The sequence below is a fragment of the Phytophthora infestans genome, genomic scaffold (genome assembly GCF_000142945.1).
Source record: "Phytophthora infestans T30-4 supercont1.28 genomic scaffold, whole genome shotgun sequence".
Taxonomy (NCBI): Eukaryota; Oomycota; class Peronosporomycetes; order Peronosporales; family Peronosporaceae; genus Phytophthora; species Phytophthora infestans.
In genome coordinates this window covers 2012131-2031445 of record NW_003303731.1, presented here as the reverse complement: position 1 = coordinate 2031445, position 19315 = coordinate 2012131, and the positions used below count along the sequence as shown (strand labels likewise).

The following is a 19315-nucleotide window of genomic DNA, read 5'->3' as shown; positions in this document are numbered from 1 at the left end:
ACGAGCTTGCAACAATTCAGTTGCGTCCAAAGAAGGCAAGAAGATACGGCTACTACAGGTGAAGAATCCATGGCGGAAGATGAGCTGGAAGGGACCATCCACTGGCGAGGCCCAAGGGCTGCTCGAGAATGATATCAACCCAGCTCGAAGCAGCCCCTTCAACAACTCGTAAAGTTTGCTCAAGTGGCGGAGAGGTGTCCGCCGAGCTCTCTGCTTAATGGGTGCGTGTCCTTGAACGTCGATGTCGCACAATGCTCCGTACGCTGGAGGCGGCAGGGCATTACCACTTGAAATCATTATCCCTTCGTGCTTTTGTAGCTCTGCCACCAATTTAGCCGACTGTGCTGGCGTATGACTACTCGACTTGACGTTTGCAGCGCCATAGTCGAGTTCGGTAGGTTCAACTTCAGTAAGATCGGGAAGGAAGGCCAGCTCGTGAGCGTAGTCCGTCAATTTCAAATCTGTTCCACTACGCTCAAAGGCGTTGGTCGTACTATCGTCAACATCATCCTCTTGCTCGTCTTCGGTCGTAGCGATAGCCAAGTAGTGTTGTCTTAGAGTTTCCGTTGCGTCTCTCGTCGAGTTGCACTCGTCACCTTCATCGTGTCCTAAATCGTAGTCAATTCCGCCGGGGTCGAACACCGTCGCCGCTGAGTTCGTCACTCCGATCTCAGCTATAGTACCTTCCACCAGTAATACCTCTGGTAATTCGTAGTTGTCGGCTGTGTCAGGGTCCGTATTCGCTGAGTTCACTGCGATGGTCGATCTGACTCCTGCGTTCCCAAACTTGGCTCCGAGGTAGATGGTATCATCGTCATATTGTCTAACCACTTTCGGACAGGTCGTAGTTTCCATAGTCTCCAACGCTGAGTCCGTCGTAGCTGGGTCGTCGTTCGGCTTTATTCCTTCAGGCAGTAATACCTCCCGATTATCATAGTCCTTGGTCGCGTCGGAGTGATCAACCGCTGAGTTGGTTGTGACGGCAGAGCTAACTTCTGTGCATGCAAACGCGTCTTCGGTATAGCTGGCATCCTCACCGCATGCTGTGCCCACGTCCGAGGCGCTCTCAGTGTTTAGATCTCCTGACGCCGAGTCCACCGCCGCCGACTGGGTAATGCAGGCTTCCGGTGTACCCATCGCTGAGTTCACCGCGGCTGCAGAACTTGGTCTAATTATTCCAAACTTGGCTCGGTTGTCAGCAACGGGTTGAGCGTCACATAGGGCGTGCTCCGAGCGTTCTTCAAGGTCTCCTTCCGTTATAGCTGAGTCTTCAGTCGCCGACACGTCTTCCGTGGCCCTTACTTCACTTGTTCCTTCAATCGCTGAGTTCGTGTTGACGTCAGAAATGGCGCCATCGTCTTCAAACTTGGACAGCTGATAGGAGACATCTTGCCCATCGTGTAGCACCGACGTACGGTCCGCTCGGACGTCTTCCAGCTTGAACGCTGAGTTTATAGCCGGGTCACCCCTTGTCACTCCTGAAGTCGATATGACGTCTGCGTTACCGCGACGCTTCTCGTAGTCGCCGGCTTCAGCGTCGGCTTCGATCCTTCTCCAGCGTTCGGCGCATGTTAATTCTGGTCCACTTTCCACTGGAGGAGGTCGTCTTTCCACCGCCGTCGGAGTTGGGTATTTTCGTCTTTCCACAGCTGGCGGCTGGTGTGACAACCAGTCGTCGTAGAGTCGTTGTTCTTTCTGCAGCAAATCTTTATCCATCGCCGACTCAAAGGCCAATATCTGCCAGTCACGGTACTTCGCCGAGTTCACGCGGACATATCCCTCATTGGCCAGTACTCCATGTGGCTGCCATTTTATCACATAAAAGTGAGGTGGGCACCAGACTGACGTCTGTCGTACGTTCGTAATCAGGACATGGGTTGGTCTTCCTCGGCGATTAAAAACAACCGTCGACATCCAACCCTTCGTCCGTCGCACCCACAAGTCATGCGTCGACTCACTGGGTTGTCGCCTGGGCAGTTTGAACTCAGCGGTCATTCGACTTTCGATCGTCAACCCGTCTGGTGGCCCACATGGGACATTTGGTCCGAACTCGGTCTTGGTCGGTGCATTACTTGATCGGATGAGTGGGATTACCATCTCATCGGGTAGCTTTACCGCCGAGTTGTACAGATCCAGACGGATTCCAGCTGGGATCATGAAGTCGGTGCCGAGAATCAAATCGACTCCGGCATGATGAGGCATTATCCATACTTCAAACTCGTATGCCACCTCCCAGCCGAGTGTCACCTTCACCACTGCTCTTGACGTTGTCACCATCCTGTCTTTACTTATTCCTTGTATGTCAATTCGCTTATCTCTGCTGGCCACTCTCTTGAGACGCAGTTTCCTCGCGAAGTACTCACTTATCGCCGAGACATTTGCTCCGGTATCCAATAATATCTTGGTCCTTCGGTCGTTCACTGCACCCAATACGAGGGCTCTCATTCTAGCTCGACGATCAAACGTCTGTGCTGACCACCATCCCAGCCGTTCTCCCGGAAGCAGCTTCATTATCCTGGTACGATGCACAGCTTGGTCTGACTGCCGAGTTACACTTGCAATCGCTCGGTTGTTATCATCTAACTCACCGAGCTCACGTTCAATTCCGTCGATTTCACACATCCAATTGCCATCCCCGCTTCTTCCCTCGGGCCGTCCTGCTTCGCCTACGAAGGCAAACAAGAAGTTCGCCTCAACTGCAGGTTCAGCTGACTGTGGCAGCCCGGCATATTCCAACCCAGTCAGTGTTGGCGGGCCGCCGAGTTTAAATCACTCGGCGCGTAAAGGTTTTGCAGGTCTTCTGGCACTTGCGACTTGTCGACAGAGTTCTTCACGAACGCAGCCAGCTTCTCATATTGACGAAACAGCTCGCACTGGCCGCCTTCATGGACTTGTCTGCAGAATTTGCAGCGTCGTCGACAGTAGTGAGCCGAGTGCCCCATTCTTCCACAAGCTGCACAAGGTCCTCGTTGGGTGTTGTCGCGTGATCCATCTCCACGGTTCGACTGTTCTCGTTGGTTGTACGGTCGCGGAGGTCGGCTCGCTGAGTTTCCCTAGCTTCGGTTCGAGCCATTCTGGTCTCCCGCCGATTACTCTCGGCGGTCCGGTGTATTTCCTTTATCATTGGAAACGCCGGCGTCAATGTAGTCGTCGTCTTCCGCTGAGTCGTGTCCTCCGGACTGGTCCTCATCATCCCATTCGTCTTCGGAGTTGTACGGAATCGGCGGGTTCTGATCGATGAGTTCCTCTCCGTCGGAGTCAGCGTCAACGACAGTGACTCGGCGGTCGCGGTTTTCTTCCTTGCGACTTCGCTTCTCATCTCGGCGGCTCTGATCCTTCCGCTTGTCATCTCGGCCTCGTGCGATCACGAGTCGGTCGCGTTGCTTCTTGCGCTTCTCGCCGAGGATCCGACGATTGATTATCTGATCCACCTTACTGATGTCTTCCAACTGCAAGGGGTACATCAAATCCATCACATCGTCATCACCACAGTGCAGCAAGAAGTGTTCGACATGGTCAGCTGCGTCGGCGCCACCCTTCTCGTACTGGATCTTGGCCGTCCGAGCATACCCGTTGAGTCGGATCAGGAAGTCGCAGATCGGTTCGTTGACTTTACGTCTCGCCGAGTAGTAACGAGTGCGGGCGGATTGGTCGAACTGTGAGCAATAATAATCCAGGAACACCTCGCTGAGTAGTTGACAACGTCGCTGCGTCTTCTTCGGCAGCTGCCTGTACCAACTCTTCGCCGGGCGTCCCAAGCATAGCGAGAAAGGCTCGCACCATGCACTTTGGGGCATCCTGGTGCTCTTCATCTCGTAGATGAAACGCTTGAGCCACTAGAGCGACGCGTCAGAGCGGTAGCGCTTTCCTTCGAACTCGGCGATTTTGTCGAGCGAGGCGTGGGTTCGGACTTCGAGGTACTGCGTCGAGTCCTCTTCAGTCGCGTCAAAGCTCAAGTTTCGGATGTAGTCCTTCACGGTTTCTTCACGGTTACCTCTCACGTCGAAGGCGTCGTCGTCTTCTTCATCCTCCTCGTAAGCCTCAGCCTCATCTGCAGCGTCATACAATTCACGGTAACGACCTACATTTCGCTGCCCACGACTCGGCGCTCGCTGAGTCGGGTTTAGCTTCAGTGGAGTCAGCATGTGAGAGTCTTCGAAGTACGGAGTTCCTTGCGTAGCGCGGAACACTTCACGTCTCTTCGTCTCCGGGGTCTTCGGCAAAGGAATCTTGCTCGGGTCCTCGCCGAACTCGGCTACTCGGCTGTACACCTTCTTCGTTCCACCAGGGGCCTTCTCCAATCCAAACGCCACTCTCAGCTTCTTCTTCCATTGCCAGAGTTCGGCTCCGCCACGGGTCAGACTCCAGTCGGACAGGATGAGGCTGTTTGGTCGGCTGTTGCACCGATAGCCCATCGCCTTCAACAGCAACACAGTTTCTTCCACCAACTGGTTGATGTTGGCTGCACGCACCGGCTGAGTTAACTCGGGACCCAACATCGGCCACTTCGTCTGCGCCATCGCTACAGGCGCGAACATCATCATCCATTCCGATCTCGTTCTCATCTCCTCGCCGAGTCGAGCCAACACTTTATTGGCGCTCGGCGTATCGGCGTTCTTCGTCGCTTTCGGAATAAGGGGCGGACGGTCCCCTTGAGCAACGCCATGTTCTTCTTCATCTTCTTCATCGTCCGCACCTTCATCGAGCTCGGCGGATAAGTTGCGCTCGACAGGACGTGGGGCTCCCATGCGTCCCACCTGCAGCGTCAACTCTTCCACCTCGCCAAGTAGCTCGGCGGTAGTCTTCGTTTCTCCGAGCTCAGCGGTCTCGGCCTTCTCTTCATACTCTCCTTCACTTGCATCTCCGTTCTCGCTCTCCTGGTCTTGGCCATCCTCGTCGAACTGGACGGTTCGTCCCACCTCCATCGTCATGGCAATGAGTCGTTGATCCGCCGGGTCCGACCCCGCGAGAGGCGATCCTCCAGCCGTCGCTGGGCTTCCGTCGCTCGGAGTTGCTGATCCCTTGACCATTCACTCTTCTCTTTCTCTTCTCTTCCTCTTAACTTGGCTAGCTGGCACCTATAAAAACAAGCACACACTCCTGTTCCCGGGTCGCGGCACCAGTTGTGGTGTAGTAGAACACACAAATATCGTCAGATGTGGATTCCTTACACAAACCACAACGAATCGCCGAGTTAGGTCGGCGGTTTGTATGGCCTGCGCAGAGGGTGGTCCCCTCGCGGTCCGGCCCTTCCGGGACAGACGAGTGGCTCGCTTCCACCCGGTTCCGACTAACCAAGTCAGATCACTTCCGAGGCTCCGCCGAGTTTGGTTCGGCTGAGCTCGTTCACAACCCTGTGCCCTCCACCAAAGGATGGACGACGGCGCGCGAGCGCTTTTACAGGTCACCGAGCGCAGAGGCAGCTCAGCTAGAAGTGTTACGGTACCCGGGCTATCCGACGTACCGGCCCGCTGAGTATGCGGGACTTTCTTTCGCGCGTAGCGAGACTTTGTCCTACCCGGACCGACCTAATCTCTTGGCGCTACCAGTCAATACCCTACAAGCTATGCCTCTCGAGTATTGACGGCAGGCATAATCCAGCCCTATGCAGGGACTTACCGGAAAAGTGTACACGTGTCTTGGACTAGGAAAATTCTGCTCTGTTATCTTCTGGGAGCCCTTTCGGCTCCCCCTATTTAATCCTATGCTTCTCATACAAATATCTAATGAAATGTAGTCGTTTCGGATCTCTACCGACCCTTCAGCTGAGTTCCGGCGACCGTTGAGCTCAGCGGCTGTCCGGATAGCATATCCGGACAGATCGCCGAGTACTTACCGTGATCCTTGGCTCCTAAGCTCTGGGTTATCAGACCGAGCCGATTCTTGACCTAAAGTAGGTCGGCGTATGGTCGAATCTGGAAATCCCTACACCACATAGCGCACTGCTGCCGCCAGCCTACGGCGCAGTGTGCGATATCGACACACAGGGGCATGCTCCAATCAAACAGCGTGCCCGACGTGTACCGCTACGGTTCATCGGCAAACTGTACGAGCTGCTAAGGGCTTTGTTGACTGATCGTCTTTTCAGACAGTCCATAGGCTTCGCCGATCGTGATGAAAAAGAACGGGCTGGATATCCGGCTCTGCATTGATTACAAGATGGTGAATGCCATCACCGCAATCATGGAATATGCAATGCCGCTAGCTGACGATCTGTTGACCGATCCCGAGCGCTACCTATGGTTCTGCTCGCTAGATGCTGCTAGCGGCTTCTAGGCGGTCATGATGACCTTGCCAGCACGTAAAGTGTCGGCGTTTGTCTGCGCACCCGGACACTTCGAGTGGTTACGAATGCTCTTCGGGTTAAAGAACACGCCGATGATCTACCAGCGCATAATTGACAACGCGCTCTGGATGGGGGGGGGGTCGTCCAGCCAAAAGGAGATTGGTTTGGCCCGAATACCCGGAGAGAATGCGTTTAGCTGAAGAACAGGCCAAGGAACGTCGTGGGCCAAACGCCGAGGGTTCGTTTTAAGCGAAGATCGCGGCAGACCGCGAAGCACCGATGGAGGCCGACCCTGTATTGCAGCTCGTCAACAGTCCCGTCACTGACATATTTACGAGCGAGGAACCAGACGAATCATCGCTGGTACCTGTGTTTGGTCGACGATCGTTTGTAGATGATATTTGCTTTGGTGGCGAGGATTTCGACAGCTGTCTGGTGACGCTAACCCGATGGCTGGCAAGATTTGCTCAGTGTCGGATTAGCATTAGTTTCACCAAAAACATCTTCTGCCAGCCCAAGGTGGACTTTCTGTCGCATAAAATTTCGCCAGAAGGTATCAAAACTGATCCGAAGAAGCTTGCGGCCATTACCGAGCTTTCGTTTCCAGCGAGCAAGTGGGGTATGCAGTCGTTCCTCGGAGCGCTTAGCTATAACAGCCGCTTCATTCAGGACTTCGCTGTCTACGGTGCAGCGCTGCACTAGCTGGAGGATGAACACTTTGTTGCTGAAGATGGCCTTTCTGTGGCACGTCGTTCCTTCGAACAATTGAAGGCGAGTGTTTCACATTCCCCCATCCTCAGGCACTTCGATCGGTCGAAAGGAAGTTCACGTCATACTCTTCGCGAATGAATGGGCGTTGAGCACGACGCTAATGCAAGAACACGAAGGTAAGTTGCACCCCATACGATTCCTCGGTCTTGTGCTCAAGGAATCCGAGATGAATTATGATCCTGCTGAGAAGGAGGTTTAGGCGTTACTTTTGCTGTTGAAGATCTGTTACGTCCAGCTGGCAGGAAAGACGCTACGTGTCTATACACGAATCTCGAAGTTAAAGTGGGTGCCTAAATCGAAGTCTCCTTTCGGACGCGCGGTCCAGTTCGCAGTGGCACGTGAAGGTACATCGCATTAAGGAGAAAGATGTCGCCTTCGCGCAGCTAATGCAGTCCAGCTTTACAAGTTTCGTCGACTTGGAGACTCACTCGCGCCGGTGGGACCTCCAAGCAAGGGCTTACCGACCATACGAATGGACCCGGCATTGCTTTACGCCAAGCTTCCCCGTACTTACTGTGGATTCGTCATGTTTTTTTTGCGGATCAGCGAAGACAGAAACGTACGAAGGCTACAGGAGCTGTTCATGGGTGTTGTGGAGCCTTCCTGAGTGGAAGATAGTGACCGCTGCAAACGCCTACCTCTCGGTCACCACGGTGAATGCGGCGGAGTACACAGGGATGATAAACGGTGTCAAGGCTGCTATTGCGTACGGTGCCGAGGATTTGGTCATCGTTGGTGACTCAAGGCTCGCGATTCAACAATCACTAAGCGGTGATCGCATGCAGGAAGAAAACTCTGCTAGCGCTGCTGAATATTCACAAGGAACTCGCGGCCAAGCTTCGACCAGTTAAATGTCTTCACGTTGTACGAGAATACAACGCTGCCGCGGATTCATTAGCCACCGAAGCGCTGGAATCGAAGGTCAGTCGTGTCATCTTGGCTGAAACTCGCAAGTCGGAATTGGCGTCGCTGAATCGCATCCAGGAAATGATCTACGAGCCGGACGAAGACTCGGTAGATATTTCGTCACGTGGGCAGAGCGTCACGTACATGTACTGTCAGACAGCGAGTATTCAAAGTGGAAAACGTTCGAAAATTTCGTGGTGTATTACAGCTCACCAACGTACGATTTTGGTAATATTGCAGTGATGACTAGGCGACAGACGAAAACCACGAAACGCGTCAGATTTTCAAATGAACAGTCGGAGGGGGTCTCAAAAGCTCAAGAACAGCATGAAGAACGACGAGAAGTGTCTAACGAGGATTCAATCGGCGAGGATTTGCTAGACCATCCTCACAAGACTGTGCCAGCGGCTTTTCCCGATGCGGAAGATGTTGACCTGGTAGCGATACAGTGTGAGCGACGCAGATGGATAATGGTGGCACAAGACGAGGAGCAGAAGTGGTCTAACATCAAGAAGGTGCTTCAGGGCCAAGCAGAAGAGCTGAGTTATAAAGAAGCTCGAGCTGCCTGAAAGTATGCTGACCGATTCGTGCTATCAGAGGACGGCGTGCTACACTATTTTGGATTGAATCGTCGGTACGACCACGGTTGGCAAGGAGAGACCAAGCTGCGGCTTGTGGTACAGACAACGATGATTTAAGAGGTCTTGCAGAGCTGTCACGACTCGCTGGAAGGTGGACATCAAGTGTGGTTAGAGCGTTCCATCGTGTTAAGTTCATTTATTATTGGATCGGCTTGTACGCTGACGTGGAGAAGCATGTGAAGTCATGTTCGGATTGCAGCTCGAGTAAAATCCGTCCGCAGCTTCGTGGGTGCTCGCCTGGCAGCATACTAGCCGAACGACCGTTCCAGATCGTCTCGATGGATTTTGTGACCCCGCTTCCGAAGTCTCGCAGGGGCAACACGGCGTTGCTTCTATTTCCGTGCTCGTTCACGGGATTCGTTATTGCTAAGGCTATGTCGGATACAACGGCGCTGAGTGTTTCTCAAGTGTTCGAAAAATGTGTGTACCGACGGTTCGGTGCCCCATCTTTGATCGGGCACGACTGCGACCCACGCTTCATAAGCAAGGTTTTCCAAGCGTTCGCGGAGATGATGCAGTCAAGGCCACGAGCAACGTTGAGCTATCGGCCACAGGCTAATGGACAGCAGGAACGCTCGGTGAAGTCGGTGATGGGTTCCGTACGAGTGTACGCAGAAGACCCTCTACAGCAAGATTGGGACGAAATCGCGGAGAAGCCGGTATTTGCTATTAATACTTCTCAGGACACTACAAGGAAGGAAACACCGCTCTACCTCGTTCACGGCTGGGATGCGCAGTCGACGTTGAGGGCGATGTCGTCATCACTCAAACGAGGACCCGCAAGCAGTCCGACGCACTGGCGTGGCGGCGTGAGATCAATCGACAACATGAGGTCGCCCTCACTATGGCCAAAGATTATCAGGCTGTAGAAAAGGAGCGATGGGCTAAAAAGCATAATGATGCCCTGAGCCGACTGGAAAAAGCCGCTGTACCTTGACCAAGTGGAAATGAACACTCGATGGACCCTCCAGAGGCTTCGGAAGAGACAGATGATTCTGCAAGAGCCCCACCGAGATCTCTTTTCGAGATTGGGAGCCGGGCGTGGCTGTACATGGAGCGCGTCAAACCAGGCCTGACGAAGAAATTAGCTCATCGGTGGCATGGACCTTTTCGGATCAAGCACAAGGTGAAAGAGTTTGCGTACGAGCTGGAGCTGCCGGACCGAAGTGGATATCGCTTCTACCCAGTGGTGCATGTGTCGAGACTCAGACTGTCAACGAATTCAACAGTCGACCGAACACGCGGTTGGTACTAGACGCGACTAATGAAGCAAGACTCGATTTCGACGAGGAGCCGTTGCCCGAAGACAGCTGAGAACCAGATGAAGTTGCCGGTGAATACGAAGTCGAGGCCATCCTAGACGACAGAACACCACTGTCGACGAGCACGGAGCGTGCTGTACGCGAGTTCAAAGTCAAGTGGGTTGGTTATGAAGATCCAATTTGGGAACCAGCATCCAACTTGTCATGTGGAGGTCTGCTGTACGACTATTTGCGAGCCAAGAAGAGCGAGAATCGGCTGCAGATGGCGCAAGTGGCGGACGAAGACTAGCGTGACTGGATCCCGTGTGAACTGTTCACAGCGCGATGCAGCCTGTAGTAACAGACGAAACAAGCTACTGCAACAACAATTTGTATATGCATTTGAAGAACAACATGAACATGATTACGCTGTGGAGGTGGATTAAGAATAAGAAACATGAATGCCAATAGAAGAGCGACCACTGAAAACGAAACCTCGTTGGACCCCTCAACAGCTAGCTGGGATATCGGAGAGCGTTGTGGAACATGCTGCGAGGATTCAAAGCGACTCCATTTGCCTAGCAGCAGCGGCAAAGAGTGTCAACGAAGTCGAGTCTTCACTCTCCTTCCCCTCTTCGTCGGGAAGGTGAACCTCGGCGGCTGGAGCCGCATCCGGAGCCTGCGAGCCCTCGGCACCAGCTTTAACAGAAGCAGCAGTCAGGGCAGGACGTGGTGTAACCGGTGGCGAGTCAAACAGATCGCGCCAGGTCGGAAAAAGTTCAGGTGGAGCCAGAGCCGGATTGACGACCACGCTGCGGTACACATCCACAAAGCGCGTACCACGTGGGTTGAAGAGCTCCGGATTCCACTGGCACGGGAAGTACGTAGTGTTGTATGGGTGCTAGTGCGACGCGTTCATCCATCCAGTACGCCAAGACTGGCGAGCGGAACTTCAGAAAGCCAGTCAGAAGTCCGTAAGGTCCGCGACAAGTTTTCGATAGGATACCACGGCTTCGACGGCCCAAGAGCAGCTCGGGCCAAATGAACGGCGGATCAAAAGAACTGGAGAAAACCGAGTCACGACTCCACGCCATGTACTGCTCACGGTACTTGTTGCGGAGACGATCGGCACGACGGTCGCGCTCACTGAAGAGCTTCTTCAACAGAGCACTCAGTACCTTCAAGAGCTCCTTGTCGTGAGCAACCTTCTTGGCTTCCTCGACGAGACCTCGCTCGATACCAGCTAACGGAAGCCAGTGGAGACGCTCCCATAACGCGAACCCGAGGTCGCCCTGCTTGCCGCCGTCACCCCGAAGATTCGCCCAGATCATCTTGAGGCGGGTCTTGATTGGGGCACGCTGGGAGAAAGGGACGCTTGGGTCGAAATTGAGAGTATCGAAGAGACACGCCTGGAGGGGATATAGCCGCCGGAGTTGCTGGTACAAATGATCGGATTTCGAGTAGTCGAATAACGCTTGGAGGCCTTCCAACGTCGTACGGACGATTACTTCACCGGCTGGTTCCGGTATGATCGTGCTCAAGAGACGCTCGAAACACTTCTTGGCACCCGCATTGGTGAGCTTCATGTCCAGATACGGGAGAACCCGCGGTGGCAAGGTGGACGTAGCAGGCACTGTAGGGCGAGCTCCAGGCAACGAGGCAACGGCTCAACCGACGATGCACCGCCACGGCGCGGCAACGAAGTGTAGGTGGCCGTAATCTGGCGTCCAGGCCCAGCATCGAGAGCTCGAGAAAGCGGGCGAGGAGACACCAGAGCTGCAGGAAGAGCTTGGGGGTCATGCGAAGACGCGGCAGCAGACTGTATGCGTTGCAAGGCAACCAACGTCCACTGGTCCAAGTCCAGAGCTTCCAGATCCAGTTCACCCGCAGTGAGACCTGTCACAAGGGATTGTGAGCAAACGTTAGTTGCTGAGCTCACGGTGGAAAGAATGACATGTGGAACGTACCATCAGCAGCCAGACGCAGGACCTCCGGATCCATCCCGGCCAGACTCACGTGTGCACGGATAGTACGGTTTACTTGGAGGAGGTAAGTGTTGCGAGATTGCTGATTTTCGAGGACCTTGAGAGTGTCGTTGTCGACATACTTGCCCTTGGAAAGCTTGACCAAGAGGAGATGAAGCTGACGAGTCTGCTCGGTGTTCGCGCCAATAGAAGACTTGTACACTTCGCGTTCGCGAGCCAGCTTCTTGTTCAAGGTGGCGATAAATGCGTTTCGCGCCTGGACCTCGCAGTGCAGACGCTTCAGGTCCTCTGAATGTTGCTCCATGGAAGACTGAACACTCGCGAGCATGGCATCGTTCCTGGCGGGAGACTCGCGGTTAATCTTGACTTCCTCGCGAAGAGCTTCGACTTCGGCGTTGGCAACCTTCAGGTACGCCTCCGCGTTCTTCCGAGCCATGATCTCGGGTGCCACCGAGCGTACGGCGGCAGCAGCCTCGGCCTGGGCAGCCCGCAGCTGACGCCACAGGCTGACAACTCGTTCGGGCAAGGCCGACAGCGCATCGGGAAGAGGCTGTACGGCGGCGAGGACTTCGTTAAAGCCCATTGCAGTCTCGAGGCGACGTTGAGTGCGGACATCGCCGTGAAGAGGACGCGCAACGTTGAGCTGCACTTGATCACGAGCCATCGCAGTAAAGTACGGAATAGTTGACGTCATCTTGTGATCGACCGACGCTTCCGTACTCTCAGCCAGCATGGCGCGCAGCGAATCCTCGGTGAGTGGCGGAGAACCATCAGCAGGCGCAGACGGATCAGCAGGAGCCATCCCCGTGGATTCAGCGACGACAGGAAGTTCCGCAGGAGCTGCCGCAGGAGGTAAAGAGTCCGGAGCAGGAAGCACCGGAGGTCCAGCTGACGACGTTGCTGTCGATGCAAGTTAGGCAGGCTGAGGGTCGTTCGAAACCTCGGTGCCGCCCTCCTAAGAAACAAGACGAGTAATGCATGGTGATGAGCAAGGTGCCGATGATTCAAGAGGAAGATGAGCTGACGTACCTCCAGCTGTTCAGGTTCACGTCGTTGGCGAGGATTAAGACGCTGGAGCGCGTTATTTACGGCACGATTGAAGCGCTTGGTCATCCTGTGACTGGATGGTGAATTGAAGAATGAAGAAATGTCACAACGGGCACCAGTACTGCGGCTTCCATTGCGACAGGGGCGGTTGTGGTGTAGTGATTTCTCCAGAGTTGCGGATAATCGCCCGTCGACAAAGATGCGGCACCGCCCAAGATGTTCAAGCGACGAACCCTCGGTCACGTGATGTACGGTGACTCCAAGGTGCAAGAGACTCGACGGCATCACTACCAAACTCTCAACGGATATTGGATACGGTCCAGATGTCACTCAATCCAGGCTGTCCTTTTTATTAAGAATGGACTGACCGGATTCGCATTCAGCGACCAAGAACCTACCATCTACGGTACGAACCCTCTATGACGGTTGGGATGAGTTCGCAGAAGCCTCAGCGACCCTTTGAAGACACGTTCACCGTCTGGGACGAGGTGCGAGCCGTTAAAGATGCTCATGAGACGGTGCAAACGACGTTTGGCGTGCAAGAAGATCCATAACGGATCATTGTTCACTTGATATTTGTAAACTTGATTAGGACTTGTATTAGGAATAGACCCGAAAGGGTAAACATAAATACAGAACAGAATTTCCACTCAAGCACACAGAGCGACGTCCGGCTTCAAGGTAAGCGTCTGGTCAAGCTTGTTTGAGTGTGTTATACCTGTCGGTGAACTCGAAGCTCTGTAGCGAGGGTTCATCCGGCAAGACCAAGAGACTGTGTATTTTGGCCGATTACTACCGGGAGGATTTACGCGACGGCTTATTGCTGCCTATTTGTACGACTAGGAGTGCTTGAATTGCATCCCTTTTATTCTTCCAGCCGAGTGTTGAACACTCGGTGCCCGCGTAAAAGGCTTACCCGTGCCTGGTGCTCTTCCGCTGTTGGGACCACGAGGATTCATAACACCTATTAGCTTTGTTCGTGCTAGTAGCGTGTTCTTATTTTTACTGGTTGGCCTAAAAAGTAGTTTACAAGGCCCAGTCTGTCCCGGTGCAAGGGAAGAATTGGGGTCTTCAGGTCCACCCGAACGATCGTTTGCTATCCTAGCAGACGGATACGTCCTAACTACATTTGTAGCTAGAGTTCATGTGGGAATTCCAACACCACATCTGAAAATCACTCATATGCAGGTCGACAATGCAGCACGAGCTAGCCGCGTGCCTTTTCTACCTACTTTTGTAAAAGAAGCTACCTACTTATGTTATCGGGGAGGATCTATTACCAGAAGTGTACCCAGGATTAGGTGCTGGATTTGAAAACTTAATTCTCGAGTACGAGCAAGATCTCTCGGCGGGGTCCAAGCTGAATCAATCCCGGTGGACACCACAACTTGAGACATCTAGGAAGCTCACAAGCAAGATAGACTTAACTCTTAGTAAAATAGACTCTGATTTAATTTGAAACAGGGCGGGAGCCCTGTACCTCTGAGAACCACTCGTATGCAGGTCGACTCCTGACTGGCTATAACATTTACTTTGTAACCAATAAGAGAGCAACAATGCTAACTGCGTGCCTCTTCTACCTACTTTTGTAATTGGGGGGCCCATTACACTTCTTATTATCAGTGTGGCTCCATTTGCTTAGCACGCTACACACGCCCTCTGTAAGCGCATCGCTTTTTGCTTGGCCGATCTTTTGCTCAAAGCGACGGTAACAAAAGTACTCGAGCATATCTCCCTACAGGAAGGAAGCGTGCTTGAGCACGCGCACATCGTACGAATATTATGCACGAACATGTGAAGTTGGTGAGCGCAGGATTATGCTCAATACATCTGTCTAAAATGATTTTGAAAAATATCATTTTAACGCTGCTTTTTACCTGTTCAAATTTTTAATTTTTTTGTGTGAGAAAATAAAAATATATGAGCACTTTCTTTGAAATTTGTAGAGACGAAGTACCTACTTTATTGTGGACCACAAATTTCTCCCCTAAAATAATCCTTATAGGCCTTTACTGTCGATTCCGTCCATAATTGCCGATGCGAGGTGGGGTATTGTGCGTTCTTCTCAAAATGAATGAACGCGCACGAAATAGCGCAAATCTGTTATTGACTTTCCTTGAGACAAAATCCATCTAAGTACGAAATACGACTCCTTAAGTACGATCTGCGAAAAAAACAGGAAATTTGTACACTGTATTTGAGTGACTCACTGAGGACCAAAACGGCAGAATTCACAATAGCAATCCACAACTAATCGACGAGTGGTTCAAATTGCGATCTTAGGTCAACCTATTGGCTATAATGCGACCAAAAAAGTGAAACGCTCAAAATCTGAGTCAAAATAGCGTTTGTCGGGCTTTTGCCACAACGAGTGGGAATGCTCTAACGTTAGCCATAAAAAATAAGATAATCCTTACGTTTTTAGCTAAAAGCCTTTTCTACCAATCGTCGAAAGGTATAATTTCTCCCCTTTGACCAATCGGGAGGTTTGAACATTCAAAAAGAAGGCGCGAAAAGTCGGCGCTTCATTATGATGGCAACGCCTTTCGCCGATGCGCCGTCCGCGTCGCTGGTCGTCCGACGTGAGAAGCGGAGGCGTCGGAAATCCACCGGCGCTAGGTGCGACTTTAGCTGTTTCGATGATTGGGTATATAATGGGACGATCTTCTGACTAACCGTAATTCTCTCGTCTTCTTGTCTCCCAGCGACCCCGAACGGAGGCCGCGGCGAGGCTTTACGTTCAGCGACAAGAAATGTGAGGTCAATAACGAGGGGCCTGCAGAGGCCACACCTGTAGGAAAGAGGAAACCTGGCACACCCGCCAAGGACAACACATTCGTCTTTCGCTTACGGAAAGACGATGAGAAGGATATCGGTAAACTGCACGCCGTGGACGCGGCTGCCGTATCCGCAGCGCTGCGATCCAAGCAGGAGAAGGTGGCAAGGGCCGAGAAGCGGCGATTGGTTAGGTATAAAAAGCGCGAGGAGGCGACGCGCGAGGCGCTGAATGAGGAGGAGATGAAGCACATGAAGCTGTCCACCGATCAGGTCTCACTCTATTACATGGTGCAGCGTCAAGTCAAACGCGAACTCCGAAAAGTTAGAAAGGAGTTCCTCACCTCAGCAGCGCGCCGGGACATCATGCAGCTTAGTGAGACTAGTGTGCAGGCCATGAAGCAGGAGCTAATTTCATTCATGGACGAGCACCCGCCAGGAAACGTCGCGGTACGATTTGCATTGTTATGAGTATTATCAACATATTAACATTATTACCTTTCATACAGATCAAAGTTCCGAACCCCGAAAACGCCCGCATGCGGGCAACGATCGAGACGTACGAGCAGCAGATCAAGAGGTAGATCTACGTCCTGATGGCGTCCTGTGATTGCTATTCACGCTTATCGCTTCTTTCTGCAGCCTGGAAGCGGAAGAGAAGAAATGGCTAGAGTTGAAGGCAAGGCTAGCGGCAGACAGGACAGCAAGCAACAGCAGTAGTGCAGTCCTTGAGACCGCAGCCACGGAACAAGGCAGTGAAGTAATTGCCGAAGCTGAGCAGGAGGTTCTGCCATGCAAGTTGAAGATATCGCAGAACGTCGAGAACCTCCAGCGCTCGGTGCTGCAGCAACTGGGATCAACAACAGAGCAGGTTTGCCGCATTTTTTAAAATTTTTACAGCATGGATGTTTAGCTTACCCGGCCTTGTGCATGGCCAATGCTCGGCAGTTAACCCTCTTGGACGCCTCCATGCTAACCGCAAACCGGTTGATCGTAGAGGCCGAGATGAAGAAAGCGCAACTTTTCAGAGTCTACCACGACAGTGCTTTCAAGGGCTACGGGGACGTGTCGCACCCCAAGGAAAGTCTGCGCGCTCTGCTCAAGCTCCCGGCGCGAGGTGGCGTAGCGTGACGTTAGTACCCAAGTTTTGCTCCTTTATGTCAATTAGGGACGAAAAATGAGGTAATATTTCACTAAAAACTACTACAGTAGTACTGTTCAACTGTACTGTTGTAGTAGTATTTGATGAAGAATGGCCCTTTCTTTGACGAAGTAACGAGATGGCAAAGCGCAATTGGCGACGAAAGCTCAAGAGCTGCGAAGATGCTGATGCTGGCGATGGCGCTGCCAGGCTCCATATGCCGCACCAGATGCGTAGCCGCTGGATACTGCGCGTTGTACGTACGTGCGCTCTAAAACGGCGGTGGGGGGGGGGGGGGGCACCACGTCGACACCAAGCTCAAGTGCCTACAGCAACCGATGGCGGAACGGAAGGCTTGACAATTAAGGGTAATCGAAACGTCTTGATAAATATGACATCTATGGCAGCGGGACGAACCCTCGCTGTCGGCCACTCCATCCAGACGAGTCCGGTCTAGATATGAAGCTTAAATACTGTCTGTCATCTAAATCTACATGGGTACGCACACCCTTCAACCGAGTGCGCCGGGGGGACACTCCGCCTGTTCTCGAGCCTGTGGATGCTGCTGTATCTGTTGCGTCTGTTGATTCAACTGCCACATTGGCACCGCTTATCGCATCTTGGAACTGAAGGAGAAAACCTCGTTTTCCTGGATCGTGCCGAGCCGTCCAAAATGCGTCTTGCGGCTGGAGACCCAGCGGTTCGTTGCGCGAGGCGCATGCATCGGCAACACACTGGCGCCGAAGTCGTCCTTGTCCAGGTCGTCCCAGCCGCGTGCCAGCTTGTAGACTAGCACGAGAAGCACCGAGACCACGAAGACCGTCCCGGCCAGCACCATCATTTCCATCTCATTTACGTCGCGTCCAAAGGCGTTCGAGCTGCCGAATACGACAATCATGCTTCCAAGGTATGCTCTCTGCTGCTTCTGTAAGGCGCTCCGTCGTCGCGGGTCTGCCAGAGGCTCCAAATCTGGGGCAGCAGTTATGGCGCACTGAGGTGGTCAACTGTTCAGGGGGGGGGGACGCGGCTGCCTAGCTATTCGTCCCGCCGGCTCCAATTTAATTATGACGCAGAATCGAGCAAATGGAATCAAAGGAAAATGACCAATTGTTGCGCGGCATCTCATCCTTTACTGAAAACAAGTCACCAAAGCCGCAAGCCTCAAGCACGAACATCGAGGTTAGGTCTATTTTGCGTAAACATTTGCAGTTCCGCAGAAAGGGCGGCGTTCGTTCAAAACGAGAAGGCAGACGACTTCCAAGTTGGAATCCACCGGCATCTCCAGCGACAATAGTCGTACGCTGTGGAGCGCCAAGGTGCCTTGACAGCGTGCTTTTAATCTTGATCGGCATAACGGATGCGGCGCTTCGGCGGTACAGCGACGTCTCTAGTAGAGACGTTGCTGCCTTCGACAGAAAGTAGAAGATTTTTAAGGCTACCTTCAAGGGCAGTACCTTGACCCTTGTAAGGCAACTGAGAAGCAGACCAGCGCGTGGTTACATGCCCCAGACTCCGGGGCTGAAGCGGGGTGACCGAATGCAGTCACTGCATTCCTTCACCCTGGTCCACCCTAAACGTATATAGAGACCCCCTCGGTAGTAACCCTTTAGACTTGGAGCACACCCTCAATAAATATGCTTTCCAGCAGCAAACAATTTTTTGCTATTATCTCATTATCTCTTCGTACAGTATTCCTTTTAACCGTCAAGTAGGATGCTGCGATGGAGCAAATAGCCTAAGGTATCGGCAGTATTGGAATGTACTGCCATTTTTAAAGGCTTGACAGTCTTTACAACACTATTTACAGCCATTATTATGGTACACCCCGCGACTTAAATAGGAGTAAAAAGTGGTCTCGATTGAAGCTGCTCTAAAAGGTTCAGGTACTGTACATGTATGTTCACATTTGATTTGTTGAGAAATGTTTGGTGACGCTTGACGGCACTGTCCCAGGAGGAACTTTCTTCCCTTATTTGAGCGCGTGACTGAATTTTAATACAATCCGAACTATTTTTCTTCGTTTTCATGTAAATGTATTATATTTTCTTTCTCAGCCAAAACTGTTTCCGTGATTTACACAACTCCAATTTGTTCACTTATATTATGTACAGAGATTTTGTATCGACATTTTAATGCTGATAGATGCTCTTAATCTATATCCCCACGAGTAGCCAGGATTTGATCATACCGTAAACCTTATGTGCATCCGGACAGTTCATATTTATCCTGGACTATTTTCTAACCAATCAGCCATCAGAGTACACAAATACAAATTTTTAATTGGTAGTTCGTAAATGGTGAGCACATAAGTTTTACGGTACTCGTATGGCCTAGTCGAAGACCAGGGTCAACAAAACAATCCTACGCCTAAAAAACTGTAATTATGCATCTAAAATTATGAAGGCGTTTTCGACTTCTACTTGCGGCGGATGGCCTTGGTTTCCGCCGGCCCAGTATCTATACCAACAGGAGAACGTAAACAGGTTTGTGACGTTCCAGGAGCTGAGCCCATGCTCGATGTC

At 52.3% G+C, this 19315-nt stretch overlaps 2 protein-coding genes across 2 annotated transcripts; one reads left to right on the top strand and one right to left on the bottom strand.

Moving 5' to 3' along the window:
* Positions 1-15407: 15407 nt before the first annotated feature.
* On the top strand, positions 15408-16783 carry PITG_13440 (uncharacterized protein; the record flags this gene model as incomplete). Its single annotated transcript, XM_002900027.1, has 5 exons — positions 15408-15496; positions 15583-16102; positions 16162-16232; positions 16295-16523; positions 16601-16783. 5 exons carry the CDS (start codon positions 15408-15410, stop codon positions 16781-16783), a joined length of 1092 nt encoding a protein of 363 aa, XP_002900073.1.
* A 587-nt stretch (positions 16784-17370) lies between these two features.
* On the bottom strand, positions 17371-18145 carry PITG_13439 (uncharacterized protein; the record flags this gene model as incomplete). Its single annotated transcript, XM_002900026.1, has 2 exons — positions 17371-17762; positions 18094-18145. The coding sequence occupies 2 exons, from the start codon at positions 18143-18145 to the stop codon at positions 17404-17406; spliced, it is 411 nt and encodes a 136-aa protein (XP_002900072.1).
* Positions 18146-19315: the final 1170 nt, after the last annotated feature.